At 44.3% G+C, this 18,784-nt stretch overlaps 1 protein-coding gene across 1 annotated transcript; it reads right to left on the minus strand.

The window, feature by feature from the left end:
- Positions 1–4,015: 4,015 nt before the first annotated feature.
- LOC115777217 (uncharacterized) lies at positions 4,016–18,247 on the minus strand (the record flags this gene model as incomplete). Its single annotated transcript, XM_030725051.1, has 6 exons — positions 4,016–4,236; positions 17,233–17,324; positions 17,409–17,463; positions 17,560–17,802; positions 17,880–18,131; positions 18,211–18,247. Coding segments are annotated over 6 exons (900 nt in total), but the record flags the coding sequence as incomplete, so codon positions are not given.
- Positions 18,248–18,784: the final 537 nt, after the last annotated feature.

Here is an 18,784-nt window from a genome sequence, read left to right on the forward strand (position 1 = left end):
GATGGTCGGACTGGCCGAGGTGGGGGAGGGGTTTGGCTCTGTAAGTGTGCTTAATGTTGGAGTAAACATGGTCAAGAGTGTTCTCCCCTCTTGTAGAACATTTGACATGTTGGTGGAATTTCGGGAGTACAGTCTTTAAGTTGGCCTTGTTAAAGTCTCCCGCGATAATAAGAACACCGTCGGGGTGGACCCGCTGCTGTTCATTAATGGCGTTCAGCAGGAGAGAGAGCGCCATGCTAACGTTAGCATCGGGAGCTATATACACAGCTGTGACGATCACTACTGTTAGCTCTCTGGGTAGAAAAAAAGGCCGACATCTTACAGACATGTACTCGAGGTCTGGGGAACAATGTTTGTCTATGATTGTTCCGTTGTTACACCAGTCCTCATGCACGTAAATACAGAGACCCCCTCCCCTGCTCTTACCGGAGTCCTGCTTCTGTGCACCCCGTTATCTTGATGGTAAAGGTCCAAAGACTGCTACAAAAAGAATTACTGTAAGGACATGAAGACTGGACTAAAGTTTCTCTAAGAGTCTGTATTTTTCTTCCTGATGTTCCTCAGATAAACACAAAGCCTTCAGAGTCTCTTAAAACCTTCAGACCTTCTGACTGTCTTCACTCTAACATCTCTCAGACTGAGAGCAGCCCGCTTCTGAAGATAACAGAGACACTAATGATGCTTCACACACTCCAGTACACCTGCTCACCTGTGCAGGTGTAGAGATTCTGGGCCTATTCCAGGAAGCAGGTTTTGAGGAAACTCAGGACCCAACTCTGAGTCAGTTACCATGGTAACAGACTCTGTGACCCTGACCTGGCAGGTTTTATCCAACTCTGAGTGTCTCTCTGACTCCTCCTGTTGGTCATCATTTTAGGGGTCCCTGTATTCCTGTTTGGCTGAAATAAAGTGGATTTAAAACCAAAGTTCCCAAAGACATCACTGGGATGAGCATGTTCCAGTGCAGGCAGTTTATTAGACACACTGGATACACAAAACACAGACAAAAACATGAACACAGACACTAACAGCACTAAGACTAAATTCACAGAGAGAGAGAAAGATGGAGAAACAGGAAGAGACGAATATGAGGACAGGAAAGGGACGAGCAACAAAAAAGTGAGACGAAGAGCAGGCGCATCATTTTATAGCCTTCAAATGGTAACTTCCCACGAGCCTTTGGCCGCTCCTAATTTACATAAAGGTCCCCTGAAACCTGATGCAGACCAATCAGCTTTTGGCTCCACTAAACAGTTCCACCTTTTCACAGGCTCAGAGACCCAGTTCACAGGAGCCTTTGATAATCTTCAGCAGAACTTTTCCCAGCTGAACCTACCACCCAAAAATACTCCCACTGAAAACTTTCTAAAACTTCCAAAATAATAAAAACTCCTTTAGGGCAGTTTTTTTCCAAATATACAAAATGTATTTCCACACTTTATTCATATAACACAAACACAGGTGGGTCTACAAACCCAAATGTCCTAAGCAACTTTAACTTTATTAAAAAGATACAGTGTTGCATTAACAAAAGGTTGTGCATTAGATAAAAGTGAAGCTTCTAAACACAGATGAGTGGATTTAACTGTCAGGTTTGTAGCTGTGACAAGTGAGGCAGACGACCCCAATGCAGGACTGAAATTTACTCAAGCTTTATTAGCAAAACGTGACCTTGGAGCATAACATGAACATAAACTATAAACAAAGGACTATCAAAATAAAACAGGACGTAACCAAACCAGGACACACAGACTAGACACAGAGGGAACCTAAAGATGACCAAAACAGGAAACCTAAATACAACAAACACTGGGAAACACTGGAACATCAAACTACACACAAGGCAGGAGACAAGGGACTAAGACATGAGGACAAAACAAACAATGACAGAACAGGAGGACATGGGAACCAAAACATAACCAAAACTTGACCCCGCAGGGATAACACAAACACCTGGACACAGATCAACAGGAGATAAAATGAGCCCCTGAGCATGTAAGGGAGTAAATACAACAGGCCTCAGTTTTATCCAACTGATCTAAAGCATACAGTGTTCATTAATCCAGTGTGTGACTAATATATTTGCTAATAAATTATATTTTAAAAAAGTAACGATAATAACAGTATTATAACAATATCAAAGTGATAAAAATTCCCAGCACTCCTGCTGCACCTGAACCACCTGTCTGACCCTCCCATTCATTTCCTCCTTCATAAAGTGGCTGTCAGAGCGTCAGAGGAGCGAATTCATCTGCAGACGTTTATGTTTCTACAAGCTCTGAAATCCCAGTTAGACGTTAGTTTGTTATTTTTGTAACATGAAGCTTTTACAGTCGTTCACTCGTCAACAGGCTGTAAGGACGGAGACGGCGATGATGTCACGCATTTATAATGAGGCAGCTGCAGCTGTCAGACTGTCAGTCAGTTCCTCTGAAACATTTACTGTAGTTACTGTAGCATCACTGTTACATCACACTGATCTGGATGAAGCTGCTGACACAGAACACACTGATCAGTGATCAATGATCGATCATTGGTCGTGTTGGAAAAGCTCACTGATGGAAAAATGTCTGATCCTGGAGATGATGGGAATGTTTGAGTGAAGATGAGGCTGAAATGATGAAGACTTCAAACTGAACTAAATGATTTAAAGTGACTGAAATCAACATTTTAAAGTTCTGCTGTCTGAAATTCAGAGTATGAATCTCCACATATTTTCACTGAAAGTCACCTAAATCATTGATCATCGGCTCTATAACAGATCAGCAAACCGTGTCCGAGTCCACCTGCACAGCAGGAGGATCCAAATGAATCAGGATCAGGGGTTCAGACTGGATCAGGTCCAGATCCAGTTCAGGCTCCAGTCATTTTCCAGTTCATCCAGTCTGGATCCGTTCATAATGATTCATTTTCCCAACACGATCTGCATTCTTTAATTAAAATGTCTCATCGTCCCAAACTGTACTGAAATATTTAAGATCTATAAAGCTGAGACCTTCATTATATCATTATCTGTGACTGACCTCTGACCTTTGACAGTAACTCAGTGAAGTATCTCTGCTGTCAGAGAGCCGTCATCTATCAGTGAAGCTGCTGCTGTCTCAGTCTCTAACACACAGGTCGGTCAGTAAACTCAGTCTGAGCTGTTTCTCCACAGTTTTATCTTCACTTTCTGTCTCCTGCAGTTTGTCCATCAGGCTCAATAATTAGATTTTATAACTCAAATGTAAAATTAGGATTTAGCTTCATCTGATGGAGATTCAAGGTGTGTAAATGATGACAGCAGATATTATAAAGAAATGATATATTTGATAACAAAGTTTGATTCCATGATGATGTCAGAGTGGGTCAGGCTGATTAAAGTGATGCTCCACACTGACACATGTGATCCTCCATCCATCGGATTAAAATGGAGGCTCCGCCCTTTATTTACCCATTGTCATGGTGACTCCTGGTATCAGAGCTCCATTGATGATGGTTTTCTTTCCTTACTCACACACACGCTAACTCAGGGTGATCATACTCAGAGCTGATTGAACAACTCTGATCAGCTGTTCTGGAACAGGAAACTCAGAGACTGTTTTAAACTCCGAGTTTGTTGAACCTGCTTCCTGGAGAAGGACCTCTGTGTGATGAATCAGACACAGTCACACTGTTTTAGCTCCAAGCTGCCCTTTATTCTGATAATAACAGGATGATATCAGGTGTGACAGCAGCCTCCAGGTTAGAAGCTCTGAAATGACATCATTCAGGTAACTGTTGTTCAGCAGCTCCACCAAAGAGCTTTCTGGTGGAGATACAATCAAGCTAGCACAGGCGAGCTGAGATAATAACTCTACAACAAGCTGAAAGCATCAGAAAAGCCCTTTGAGACATTTGATTGGTCACACAGCCAGCAGGGGGTGGAGCCATTAAATGAGCTCCACCCTCAGCAGCTGCAGCATTAAAGTGATGAACACTCAGGAACATCCACCATCAAACCAAACACAACTTCACAGCTTCAACAGTCTGCAGCTCAGAAGGCATGCTCAGTGATGACATCAGCAGTGACGTCATTATACTCTTCTTCCAATCCCTGACCTCCTCCACCATGCTGGGCTGTCCCCATTGAGACGGCTGGTTTGTTTGGTGTCTTCATGCTGCAGCAGATGGACCAAAGCAGACCAGTGGAGATGCAGTATGGACAGAAGACCACTAGATGGCAGAAGAGTCTGAGCACAGACTCAGAGGGAGGCACTAAAAGAAGACAAAACAGAGGAGGAGTCAAGAGGAGTAAGCAGAGGAGTACTGCAACAGTACAATTACAGCTAACCTGTTTAACCACTCCGAGGTCAGCACATTCTGCTGTTTTACCCACAAACAGTGTACCAGGACAAATGAGATATATGCTGCTTTTAAACAGAGCCCTGGCTCTACAGCTCTGACCTTTGAACCTTAGGTGGGTCAGACGGTACAGGTGGAGGTTCCATTATCAGAATTCTCATTTTTGGGTCTTTTTTTTACCTCCTCCTACAGAAAAGATTCTTTCTCAGTATAGGATGAGCTTTGAATGATGTAGATGCGCTGTGATTGGTCCAGAGGTAAGTGTACACTGATTGGTCAGAGAGTTCTTCTGAACTTCCTGAGGGTAGATGCTCACCCTGAACCTAATACTTGATGATTACTGTAAAGAGAAGATGACACATAAACATAAATACGATGACAAAGGAGACAACTACCAACACCTGACAGGGGCCATGTTCCACTGATTTTAACTGAGTCTCTCTTTTCTTATTAATTAAGTAATTAATTATTTAAACCTGTTGTATCTGGTAGATTTTGCAAGCAGAATTATTATGAATGCTCTGTTGCACCAAACATATCCGCTCTTCCAGGATGAGCTCTATAGATTCTCTGTAGGCTCCTTTGTTCATGTTTGTCCTTTTGTGTTATTTATTTCTTTGTGTTATTTTTCACATACATATACATGTCTTCTAGTAAAGCCAGAGCTGAGAAAACTGAGTTTCTTAACGATGAGAGAAACTCCAGGTTTGTGTGAACTTAACCAGCTTGCTGGCTGGTGTCCTTCCTGACTCCTCCTTTCCTGCTGCAACTGAAGCAGCTGAGTGACACTCGGTTTCATTTCCTCATTCATTAAGTCACTGTCAGAGCTCAAGAGTGGAGCAAATTCATCCACACAAGTTTTTACAAACACAGAAATTCCACTTAGATGTTGGTTATTTTTTGTCCTTAACATGAGAGCTTTTATAATCCATCCCTCATCTCTAGTCTTTGTCTTTGTAACTGTGACACTGTGCGCAGTAATACAGCTGTCAGACTGTCAGTCAGTTCCTCTGAAACATTTACTGTAGTTACTGTAGCATCACTGTTACATCACACTGATCTGGATGAAGCTGCTGACACAGAACACACTGATCAGTGATCAATGATTCATCATTGGTCACTGATCAATGATTGATCACACTGATGGAAAAATGTCTGTCACGGTTGGATCTCGGAGATGATGTGAAGATGAGGCTGAAAGTGAACTACTGTAAATGGATTTAAAGTGCAGACAGTCTGATTGTAATCTGATTAATTTCATGTTGAAATGTGTTCACAGACTGAGATTAAGTTATTAAATGATATCAAACATTTCAAAGGTTCAGAGTCTGACAGTCACCTAAATCATTCTCAGTGGGTTGACCCAGTACTGGATCCACGCCGAGGAATTATAGGATCAGATCGGATCAGGAACCTCGGTTGGAGTTCACCTGCATCGGGTTCAAATTGGATAAGGATCACAGACTCATGCCAGCTCAGGCCTGATCCAGCTGGATCATTTCGAGTTCATCCCATCTAGATTAATTTTTGATCCATTCATAGTGGTTTATTTTGTCCCATTACCAGTATCACAGAAACCAGTGAGCTCATATATGCCACTGCCACAGAAAATCCTAGAAGAATTTGAGTATAAGATCGAGGATGCAAGTAGAAGGAGGGTGAAGAAGGCTACAAGCCAAAGTAAGGAAAGCCCAGAAGGATGACACATGTATACAATAATGCTTGGTACTGTACAAGGTCAAATGTGCATGAACAGTGTTCATCAGCAATGCTGTGGGACTGCAGTTAAAGGTCCCCTCTATATTGTATATACAATGAAATGTTGGTGCGCTCTGGGATAAAGCAGTACAGACACTTGTATAATCTATGTAAGTCATACATCTATACATAAAAAGGTAAGATAATACAAGGAGTACAAAATAAATAAACTGTACTGCACATGTAATAGATAAGACTGTTTCATGAGACAGATTATTGAACATGGTTGTCATTAAGGAATGAGTTCAGTTCAGTGATCTCTGTGACATAAACTGTTACACAGTTGTGCAGTGCAGGTTTTAACATCAGATACTCAGCTGGAATAATAAGCTGGCCACAGGAGGTGATAAATACCACTGATGTCAAGACACAAAAACTCCTCACAGTGGACGGAGGTCTCCAACTGAAGTCAAGTAACTCAATAAGCAATGAAAAGAAGGATGAGGATTAGGGAGTGTCAGAGCCAGAATGAAAACAAAGCATCTGCTACATGTCAGGAAGATCACCCTGCAGGCAGCTGAGGACAGACTGTGAAGAGGAACAGGAGGAGGTAAATATTGGACGAGCTACCTCCTGCATGGGATGTAACATTGACAGATTTAGGAAGTAGCTGACATCAAGAAATCCTCCATGTAGCTAGAAAAGACCAGCTTGTAATTATTGTAAGGTCTTTATCTTTTTTTTGTGATTGGGTGGTATATAAATTGAATTGAACTGAAATGAAAGCTTAAACTACAGCACAGAACTCTGGTTTTGAACAACAGGGGTAATGTCATGGTCCCTGGGTCTTGGAACTAGGGTTTTGAGTTTTTGAGTTTCGTGATTTTGGGTTTGGGATTATTGCTGTTCTAATCTCTGGAGCTTCTTGAAGATGTTTCACTGTCATGGTTGTGTTGAGTTCCTTTTTGCTGTATTTTTCGGCTTGTGTTTTTTTTATTGTCTCTTACTGTTTAGATCAGGGATTCTCAAATCCAGGCCTCGAGGTCCGGTGTCCTGCAGGTTTTAGATGTGTCCCTGATTCAAATGGCTGAATGACCTCCTCAGTATGCAGTCAAGTTCTCCAGAGTCCTGCTAATGACTTCTATATTTGATTGAGGTGTGTTGGATCAGGGACACAACTAAAACCTGCAGGACACCGGACCTCGAGGCCTGGATTTGAGGATCCCTGGTTTAGATCCTCAGTCTGTTGTTCTTAGGTGTTTGCATGTTACTCAGGCATCTCTTCGTTTAGGTTCCTGTGTCTGTTTTGTTCCCGTCTCTTGGCCCTTCTGTGTTTAGTTTCCCTTCCCGCTGTTTCCTTGTGTGATGTTTAGATTCCCTCTGTCAGGTTTTCTTAAGTCTGTGTGTGTGTTATGTTTAGTTACTTCCTGTTTTATTTTGGCAGTCCCATGTTCCCTGTGTTTTGCGTTTAGTTTTGCTTCCTGTATTAGTTTGATTCATTTACCCTGTTGTGCCTCGATGTTTCCATTCACCCCTGGTTCACTCTGTGTATTTAAAGTCTCAGTGTTGTTTAGTCGGGTCCTCGTCATTGTCGATGTTCCTGCTGTATGAGCTTGTATTTCGAGTTTCCTTGTGTAGCTAGCTCCTGACCAGCCTATTTGAGTTTTAGCATTTCCAATAAAATTTAAGTACTATTACAGCTTCGCCTCGTGTCCTGCACTGGGATCCTCTCTGCCTTGCCTGCAGTAGCCGTGACATTCACCTCACATATGAAAGGCTTCTTCAGTTCTCAAACCAAAGGTGGAGAGGCACAGGTATTAACTGGCCACGCCCCATCAAGTCTCATCCGTGGGACTTATGCAGTGCATTTTATGGCAGGCTGGACCCTCCCATTTTGAATGACACCTCATTCGGCCAATCATGTTAAGAAATGGGTTTTCTAGAGCCAATAACAACCAGAGAGCGTCACATAGCTTTTTCAGGTGCTTGTGGTGTGGCCAGTCAACAGGTTAAATCCCAGTGAGTGTAGTCCCCTGGAGGTGGTTGCAACCCACTATTGCTTATGTGCATAATCACATGTCCCAATGTGGCACAGGGGGGGTGAAAGCAATTTCATACTTTTCCCCATTCTATCAAGTGACCTACTGAGATCACCTGAACAAAGGTGTGAAAGGGGGATGAGGTGCCTGGAGAGGGAGCTCAAGGCTGCACTGTGGGTGGTGTTGTAATCCACCTCCTGTTCAAGTACCTTGAGGTGATTTGTCATTTTGCGCTATATAAATAAAATAAAATTGAATTAAACTGTTCAGTGCTGGTTGTTCTCAGTGGACATAGATGCTTTTTTTATTCCTCTTTCAAGCATCAGTCTTCCCAATCCAAAAAAAGGACAAAACTCCCAAACACAAGCGAATACCTGCAGTGCAGGCCAGTGAAGAGAGCTCGGACAAGTACGTCGAAGCAACCAAAACAGCCTCTTCACAAATGAATGGCACAACAGGACAAGACTCTGCTGCACAACTGTAAACTAAAGGTCAAAGGTGACTCCTTTGAGGATGCTGGTTCACATTTTGGACCGGGAAGAAAGATGGTTGGAAAAAGGAGTTAAAAAAGCATCTATGTCCACTGTGAAACACCAGCACTGAACAGAGGAGGTGATAACACCACCCACTTAAAATGCTGTCCTGAGCTTCCTCTGTTCCTCAGGTGCCTCAACCCTCACTAACACCTTTCGTCAGGTGATTTCAATAGGTCACTTGACAGAGTGGGTGAAGTCTTGCAGTGGTTTCACCTGAAACCATTGGGACTCTCCATCTTTGGATTTAGAACTGAAGAAGCCTTCTGGATGAGAGGAGAAACATCTTCACGTGTCATGAACTGCTGTGGCAGGCAGAGTAGGACCTCGTAAATGCAGAGTCCAGAGGCAAACCTAAACACCAAAACTCAGCTTTATTACTGCCAAACAGAAACTCACTCATGAACAAAGACGCACACAGCAGGAACACAATGAAACCATCACAGCAGAGAACAGAGGGAACTGCAGACAGTATATACACAGGGACTGATGAGGGACAACAGGAGACAGCTGGAGAGAACAGGTGGACAGAATAATACTAACGAGACTGGAGGAAGCAAAACTGAACCCAAGAAACAACATACTACCAAAATAAAACAGGAAATAGCATGACCAGGATAACCACACAGACGTGAAACACAAGGCACTGGGGAACCAGAAATCAATATGTAAACAATAACTAACAGAACAGGAAACAATGATAACAGAACCAAAAGGAACTAAAACACAAAATGCTGGGACCACAGCCCAGGACCCTGACATCAAGAACATTTATAAAAGTCGCATCGGCTTTTTTCAAACTCCCGAGACCTTCCTAGCAGCTTCTTCGTGATTCCCATTTGCTTGTGGGATTCCAACTAATAGCTTGTAAACGATATATGGGCTTGTTCTTATTCAGTGCTTTTCTTCTCTATTTGAGCATTTAAAGTGCTTTATACAACATGCCTGATTCACACACATTCATACAAGCAATTCTTTCTACGCTTAATTAAATTCACTTCAATTCAATTCAATTCAATTATATTTATATAGCACCAAATCACAACAGTCGCCTCAAGGCACTTTGTATTGTGGGTAAAGACCCTACAATAATACAGAGAAAACCCAACAGTCAGAACGACCCCCTATGAGCAGCACTTGGTGACAGTGGGAAGGAAAAACTCCCTTTAACAGGAAGAAACCTCCATCAGAACCAGGCTCAGGGAGGGGGGGTCATCTGCTGAGGGGGGGCTGAGGGGGGAGAGGGTAACATGAAGATAAATCTTTGAGATGGTTATGAAAAATTTTTTCTCTAATGTCTAAAATGTTATTTGTAAAGAAATCCATGAAGTCACTACTAGTTAAAGTGAAAGGAATACTCGGCTCTACAGAGCTCTGACTCTTTGTCAGCCTGGCTGCAGTGCTGAAAACAAACCTCTGATACAATACTGCAGTGAGAGCCAACAGCAAGTGACAGCCTGGTGCAAAAATGCTACCAATCGCTGGACAAAGCTGGACTGAAAATACAAACAGAGGCACTAATCATGGCAGCAAAGGAACAAGCTCTGAACACAAGATTGATAGAGGCTGGGGTCTACCGCACAAGGTAAGACCCCAGGTGCAGACTGTACAGCAATGTTCCTGAGACAATCCAGCACATAACATCAGTGTGCAAGATGCTAGCAGGCAGGGCATACATGGAACACCACAACCAAGTGGCCAACATAGTATACAGCAGTGATTCTCTAATCCAGGCCTCGTGGCCCGGTGTCCTGCAGGTTTTAGATGTGTCCCTGATCCAGCACACCTGAATCAAATGGCTGAATTACCTCCTCAGTATGCAGTCACGTTCTCCAGAGTCCTGCTAATGACTTCTCTATTTGTTTCAGGTGTGTTGAAGCAGAGACACATCTAAAACCTGCAGGACACTGGGCCACGAGACCTGGATTTGAGAATCACTGGTATACCAGAACATCTGTACTGAATCTGACCTGGAAGTCCTGAAGCCTAAAAAGGGATACGCCCACAAAGAACACAAAAAGAAGGAACACGAGAAGCTGGATAAATACCAAGGGCTCAGAGAGGAGCTAGAAAGCATGTGGAAGGTGGAGGTAACAGTGGTAATGGGAACACTTGGGGCAGCGACCCCCAAACTGTGAGAATGGCTCCAGAACAACATCTCTGTCCAGAAGAGCGCAGTCCTGGCAACAGCTAAGACACTGCGCAGGAAGTAATATTACACAATATAGGAGTGATAGATATTGTTCAGTATGAAAAATATAATATTGCACAGAGATGTGGGTGAGTGGATGGATAGATGGATATATATATATATATATTTTTTTTTTCTTCTGTCTCTGATTATGAAAGAGTGGACCAAGCTGATTAAAATGACTAACTCTATGGTGAATCCTGGCGTCTGAACTACTCAGCGGTAATTATGTCAGAGTTTATTAAACATGCTTCCTCAAATAGAGCCCGGCTTCATCACCTCAGGGCTCCTGTTAGAGGTATGAGTGCAAACAGACCAAAGGCTTGTAGGATGTTCAACTCTCCTGGAGACCTCCCTGTTGGTTCTTCCTCCCAGGAAGACTTTAGAACTGTTTGTTTCTTTACCTTCAACTCACCTGCAGAACTCGTCAGAGCAGATATCAGCAGCACACACACACCTGCAACAGGAGGACACAGGTCAGTAAAGGTCAGAGGTCATCATGAGGACAGACAGGTGTAGAAACATGAGCTCACCTGCAGCAGTCAGCAGAAACAGGCCTGAAACTGAAGGACAAACTGATCAGAGATCACATGGTCACATGACTAAAGACAAACATTCAGACTGCACTGATTGGTTCCTGTTCCTACAGATCAATAAGCAGCAGCGCCCTCCAGTGGAGGAAACAGGAATAACACACATGCAGAGATGAGAGGTTGTGTGATGAGGCAGGTGTGCAGTAAGAGACTCACAGCAGAGGCAGACGCTCCGTCTCACTCTCTTCTCTGCAGGTTCCTCACAGCCGTCACCTCCACCCAACCCCACAGAGACTGAGTCTGCTCCTCGCCCTCCTACATTACACAAAGCACACAAACTACACATCAGCACAAGAGGAGCTCTCCATGAACACCAGAGACACCTCTGCAGCAGGAGAACACAGCTCACTGTGGATTAAAGATTGTTAGTGATTATAAATCAAATGATCATCACACCTGGACACAATTTTCATTTCTAACAAGATCATAAAAAAGATATAAAATTATAGTAATTTGGCCTGATAATCTTTAATATAAGCAGTGTGCAAAAGTCTCCCATTATTCTTTTCTGCTTCCAAAGAGCCAGACTTTGTTGTAATTTCTAAAGTGCTCTTGAGCACTGCTGTAGTTCTCCATTCTTTCTGAAGTTCTTTCAGTGTTTCATTGGACATTGGCTTTTTTTTGTTTCACTCATTTTCACTTGTACTTGTATCTGACCATTTCCAGAAGATTTTTCTTTAAGTTCTAAACTCTAACCTTTGAATTTTTTAAGCATTGAAAAGGCTCCAAACTCAAGAGATGAACCAGTTTTGTGTCTGCACATAACAGACAACTTGAGCAAAGAAACACGTTTAAATTGTATCTTTGGGGACTTTGTTACTAGCAGCTTGTCACAAAAAAACATCACTTATTGCCATTTTTCAGTTAAATTTTTAAAAATGCCAAAGATAACACAGTTTGACATGAACTAGTTGGTGACCTCTGTGCACTATGACCCTCAGCACCCACTGACCCCACTCTGATTTTACGTGGCCTACCACTTCATGAAGTCATTTCCAATCACTTCCACTTTGTTGTAATCCCACTAACATCATTCACTGAGCTCCTCTTCTGACAGTGATACCTTTAATATCACTGTCATCAGACAGCAATGAACTGCTCTCACTCATTGACTCATATCTGTCTCCATTCATAAGTTTTACAGCCACCTCCAGAGTAAAGACTTGTGGATGCTCCACAGTGCCATCATGAGGTTAACAGAGATCACAGCCAGAGTCTGAGGAAACTCTGGGGTAGAACATAGAGTATCACAAAATATTATATTTTCACAGATTACATTTTTATGTGAAATTATAAGTATTGATATTATTAAAATCTTGGTGGTTGAAGGGTTTGTGTGTCCCAGTGATCCCAGGAGCTATGTTGTCTGGGGGCTTGCCCCCCTGGTAGGGTCTTCCATGGCAAATTGGTCCTGGGTGAGGGTCCAGACAAAGAGCGATTCCAAAGATCCCTGTGGAAGACTCATCATCATCATCATCATTTTCTTGGGATAGGGTTCCCAGGGTCCCACCTTAGAGCCAGACCTGGGGAGGGAACTTGAGGGAGAGTATCTGGTGGTCGGGCATTAGCCTGTGGTGCCCAACCAGACACAGCCCAAAGAGAAGACGTGGGCCCGCCCTCCTGTAGGCTCACCACCCACACGAGGCATCATAGAGGTCAGGTGTAATGTGTGTTGGACAGTGGCCAAAGGCAGAGGTCCTGGTGGACCTATCGAGGCTGGCACCATAATAACCATAATAAGATAAGATAAGATAAGATAAGATAAGATAAGATAAGATAAGATAAGATAAGATAAGATAAGATAAGATAAGATAAGATAAGATAAGATAAGATAAGATAAGATAGAGTGGTAAAGACTGCCACAGAAATCACCGGGACTGCACAACCCTCTCTGCAGAGCATCTACCATCGTAGAGTCCACAGGAGAGCTGCCTTCATCATCAAAGACCCCACCCACCCCCAGCATGGATTATTTACACTTCTACCTTCAGGCCGGAAGTATAGAAGTGTGAAATGCAGGACCACCAGACTAAAGAACTCTTTCTTACCCACGGCCATCAGACTATTAAATAGCTGAGCTGATAACTCCCTCATAGACATTACTGCACTGTCACTGTTTATTTGTCTGCATACAGCTGCACATGTATGTTCAGACCATTTTTATTGCTGCAACGTAGAATATACGTACAATGTACATAACTTGTTATATTATTTATTTTTTATTGCATGCTTAATTTTATTTTTTTTAATCTATTTTTGATATTTTGACATCCAGTGGGATGTCAAACAGAAGACCCTTATGAGTGAAAAAACAAGGGAACAGTTTACCCTGCCCGGGATAGGGTTACCGGGGCCCCACCCTGGAGCCAGGCCTGGGGAGGGAGCTCGAGGGAGAGCGTCTGGTGGCCAGGCATTAGCCCGTGGTGCTTGGCCGGGCGCAGCCCGAAGAGGTTACATGGGCCCGCCCTCCTGCAGGCCCACCACCCACAGGAGATGTCGTAGGGGTCGGGTGCAGTGTGTGTCGGGCGGTGGCCGAGGGCGGAGGCCCTGGCGGACTGATCCCCGGCTATCGAAACTGGCTATTGGGACATGGAATGTCACCTCTCTGGTGGGGAAGGAGCCTGAGCTAGTGCGAGAGGTTGAGAGATACCAGCTAGATATAATTGGGCTCACCTCAACGCATGGCCTGGGCTCTGGAACCAGTCTCCTGGAGAAGGGCTGGACTCTGTTCCAGTCTGGAGTTGCCCTCGGTGAGAGGCGGCGAGCTGGGGTGGGTATTCTTGTAGTCTCCAGTAATCCACTTCAACTCAACTATGTCCCTTGGGCTCATTTTCCGAGCCGATTAAAGAATCTGGTCGATACCAAGTGCACTGATCAAAGGGGCTGGCTGCTACAACTATCTGGGCTGTGTTTTGGGGTCGGCTGTGTGAGCCTTCCTGACCGACGGCATCAGAATACAGAGGTAGCAGGACAGAGGATGGGATTATTAGCAGTTAGAGCCAGACGAGCAGCCCCGCCACAGCTTAAGTAATATCACTGAGTTACAGGAGAGGGTAATACCCCACTGACAGAAATGATCAGGACCCTATGAAACGGAGTAGCTGTCACAGAGGTAAATACCTGTGGGATCTAACAGCCTAGAAATTCTGTCCATAAAAATTATGAACAGAATCGGTGACAAAGGGCAGCCCTGACGGAGTCCAACACCCACAGGAAACAAATCCGACTTATCACCGGTATACGGACCAAGCTCTCACTGCGGTTGTACAAAGACTGAATGGCCCGCAACAACGGGCCAGACACCCCATACTCCTGCAGGACCTCCGACGGGATACCCCGAGGGACACGGTCGAATGCCTTCTCTAAGTCCACAAAGCACATGTAGACTGGTTGGGCAAACTCCCACGCACACTCGAATATCCTTGAGAGGATAAAGAGCTGGTCCAGCGTTCCACGACCAGGATGAAAACTGCATTGTTCCTCCTGGATCCAAGGTTCGACTAACAGACGGACCCTCCTTTCCAGCACCCTGGCATAGACCTTACCGGGGAGGCTGAGGAGTGTGATCCCCTGAAAGTTGGAGCACACCCTCCGGTCTCCCTTCTTAAAGATGGGGACCACCACCCCGGTCTGCCAATCCAATAGCACTGCCCCAGATCTCCACACGATGTTGCAGAGGCGTGTCAACCAAGACAGCCCTACAACATCCAGAGCCTTCAGGAACTCAGGGCGAATCTCGTCCACCCCAGGGGCTCTGCCACCAAGGAGTTGTTTAACTACCTCAGTGACCTCACCCCCAGTGATGGTCAAGTCATCTCCCTCGTCCCCAGACTCTGCTTCCACTACAGAAGGCGTGTCAGTGGGATTCAGGAGGTCCTCGAAGTATTCCTTCCACCGTCCGACTATAGCCTCAGTTGAAGTCAGCAGCACCCCACCTGCACTATAAACCGTGTGAGTGGAGCACTGCTTTCCCCTCCTGAGTCGCCTGACGGTTTGCCAGAATCGCTTCGATGCCGTCCGAAAGTCTTTTTCCATAGCCTCACTGAACTCCTCCCACACAGGAGTTTTTGCTTCGGCCACTGCCCGAGCTGCATTCCGCTTGGCCTGCTCCTCCGTGAATTGCCACCTTATCGTGGTGGAGGGGTTTGTGTGCCCCAGTGATCCCAGGAGCTATGTTGTCCGGAGGCTTGTCCCCCTGGTAGGGTCTCCCATGGCAAACTGGTCCTGGGTGAGGGTCCAGACAAAGAGCGGTTCAGAAGACCCCTATGATTGCAACAGCAAGGGAACAGTTTACCCTGCCCGGAATAGGGATACCGGGGCCCCACCCTGGAGCCAGGCCTGGGGAGGGAGCTCGAGGGAGAGCGCCTGGTGGCCGGGCATTAGCCCGTGGTGCTCGGCCGTGCGCAACCCGAAGAGGTTACATGGGCCCGCCCTCCTGTAGGCCCACCACCCGCAGGAGGTGTCGTAGGGATCGGGTGCAGTGTGTGTCGGGCGGTGGCCGAGGGCGGAGGCCCTGGCGGACCGATCCCCGGCTATCGAAACTAAATCTTAAAGCATATTTAAAATTTGTGTTTGCCTGTGGTAAACCAACATACAAAGAATTACATGATAAGAGTATGTATGACTCTTTCAAAGTGATTATAAAAAAGATAGGGCTTCACTTTAGCCAACAATCTGAACTGGAAAAGATAGTTTTCACCACAGAATTAATCTGCCTATCAAAGTTAAAGGAGTTGTTGATGCTTATGCCAAGATTTTTGACAGATTTATGGATGCATAACCATATGTGTCCAACAGAGGCTGCAGAGTCTTTCAACTGTTCATTACAGCTAAACATAACAATCTATGTTTTGCTTTCATTACGATGAAGAAAATGCTTAACCAATACTTTAGGTCATTAAGGGAGTTTAACAAAATCTGCAGTGAATTGGGAGCATTGGATTTCAAAGGAAAATAAATCTGAATGTCATCAGCAAAACAATGAAAAGACAGGTTATACTTCCTTCTTAATCCTTCCTTATCCTTATCCTTCCTTGATGCCAGGGGTAGAATATATAAACAGAATGGTAATGGGCCCAAAATAGATCCCGGTGGCACACCACAGGAACGAGAGGCTACAGAAGAAGAATATTCGCCCATATTCACAGAGAAACATCCGTCACTCAGATAGGATTTAAACCAATCAAGCAGTATTCCTCTAATGCCCACACACAGGGTAAACTTAACGGTTGAATTTTTGTCATCATAGGGGTTTTTAGAATCACTGTTTGTTTGGCCTCCTACTCAGGGCCAGTTTTCCTTGGGAGACACTATGAAAGGCAAATTGCCTCTCAAAACAAATCTCCCAGGATCAGTGGAACACAAACAAACCACCACAATGAGGTGGCAATTCACAGATTCATGGAGGGGAGATCATCAAAATCACTCATGAGTAAAGTCTGACTGTCATCCTCACAGAGTAGTCAGGTTAAAGGTTTACCTGGATCAGTGTTAATTTCATTGATGAAATATTTTCGTCATAGTTTGCGTCAACGACCCTTTCTTCCATGACGAAAATGAGACGATAACTAAATTAAAACCACCTGAAAGGATAAAAACGATGATGAAATTAATTGAGACTTTCGTCTTGATGAAAGTCTCAATTACTTTTGCAAGAAGATTAATTTACACTTTCGGAAATGGATTCATCTTGACGAATCGTCATCGTTTTTATCCTTTTAGGTGGTTTTAATTCAGTAATCGCCTCGTTTTCATCACCAAAAAAAGAGTCGTTGGCGAAAACTATGATGAAAATATTTCATCAATGAAATTAACACTGACCTGGATAGTCCAGGTGAGTCTGACACATTTCATACCTCTATGTTTTCTCCACAGAACCACACCTCCAACCAGGGCCAGGACTACAGGGAGGACCAGGAGATAAAGAGGCAGGGAGGAGCTGGAGGAACTGGAGGAGGAGGAGGAGTCTGGAGAGGAAGAGGAGGGAGAGGAAGAAGATGGAGGAGGATTACAACAGGAAGCAGAAGAAGAGGAGAGAGTAGAAAGAGGAAGAGGAGGAGAGGTTGTTGTGGTGGGAGGAGGAGGATCTGCAGGAGAAATGATGATGATGGTTCAGTCAGTGATCAGCTTCTTATCAGCTCAGCAGGTTAGCTTTACACAGGAAGTGATGCCAGTGTCCTGACCTTTGACCCTCAGTCTGCTCTGAGGAGATGATGGATGAATATCAGTACAACACTTGTAGAGACCTTCATCAGACTTCTGAACGTTAGACAGAATCCACTCTCCTTCAGGTCCAGGTCCAAGTTCACCACCATCTCTGAAGAAATAAGATTTTGGTCTAGAACCATCTTTGGGTTTACAGCGCAGAGTGACATCACTTCCTGTCCTCACAGGAAGTGCAGGGATCTCCAGGATCACACCTTTATCTGACCAACAGAGACACAAACAGAGTGATGCAGAGACACCAACAGAGCAGAGACACAGCTGGAACATCTGTCTGTACCTGACACAGTGATGGAGACTCCATCGCTCTGCTGTCCAGATGGATTCACACAGAAGTAACTTCCATCAGAGGAGACAGAGAGATCCAGAACACATGAGGAACTGTTAACCTTCCCAAAGCCTCCAGCTGCTCCACAGTCCTCAGTGAGTCCTCCTCTGGTCCTCCTCACTGTCCATCCATCAACACAGCTCAGAGACACTGAAGAAGATCCACTGAAGAACTGCTGAAGGTTTGGACTGACTGACAGAGACACTGGAGGACACACAGACAGAGTAAATGTGTTTGTGTTCTTGTTGGAGTCTCACTGATTGTTTCACTTCCATCAACTCACCTGCAGAAACAGTCAGAGCAGACAGCAGCAGCTCACACACACCTGCAACAGGAGGACAGAGGGGCAGGGTTTAGGGCAACATATAACACACACACACACACACACACACACACACACACAAACACACACACACACAGGACAGTGGCACAGGAGATAGCACTGCTGACTCATGGATAAGCTGAAGAAGATGGATGGACTCTACAGTGTTCATTTCAACTTTATTTATACAGCAGAAACTCACAATTCATAAAAAAAATTGTAAGCAGAGGTTATATGAGCCAGGATGGCTGCTTTCCAACCTCTAATCAGTGTGGAGGTGGAATTTGTGTTATTTATTTATCATTTATTTATTTATTTTTATTTAGAAGACAACGTGCCAAGGCTGGAATAACATTTTCTGACAAATATCATTTGAATTGTTCCAAAAGGCTATGGTGGGATTTACATACGATAAATGAAGACTAAGTTATTTTTGAAAATTCCCACCAGGCTGTCAGGAATGGGTTTAAAGAAGGCTTTTAAAGCAGATATGATGGTTAATATGGGAGTTTATGAAAGGCAGATCAGCGATGTT

The sequence above is a fragment of the Archocentrus centrarchus genome, unplaced genomic scaffold (assembly GCF_007364275.1).
Source record: "Archocentrus centrarchus isolate MPI-CPG fArcCen1 unplaced genomic scaffold, fArcCen1 scaffold_45_ctg1, whole genome shotgun sequence".
In the NCBI taxonomy this organism is placed as follows: Eukaryota; Metazoa; Chordata; class Actinopteri; order Cichliformes; family Cichlidae; genus Archocentrus; species Archocentrus centrarchus.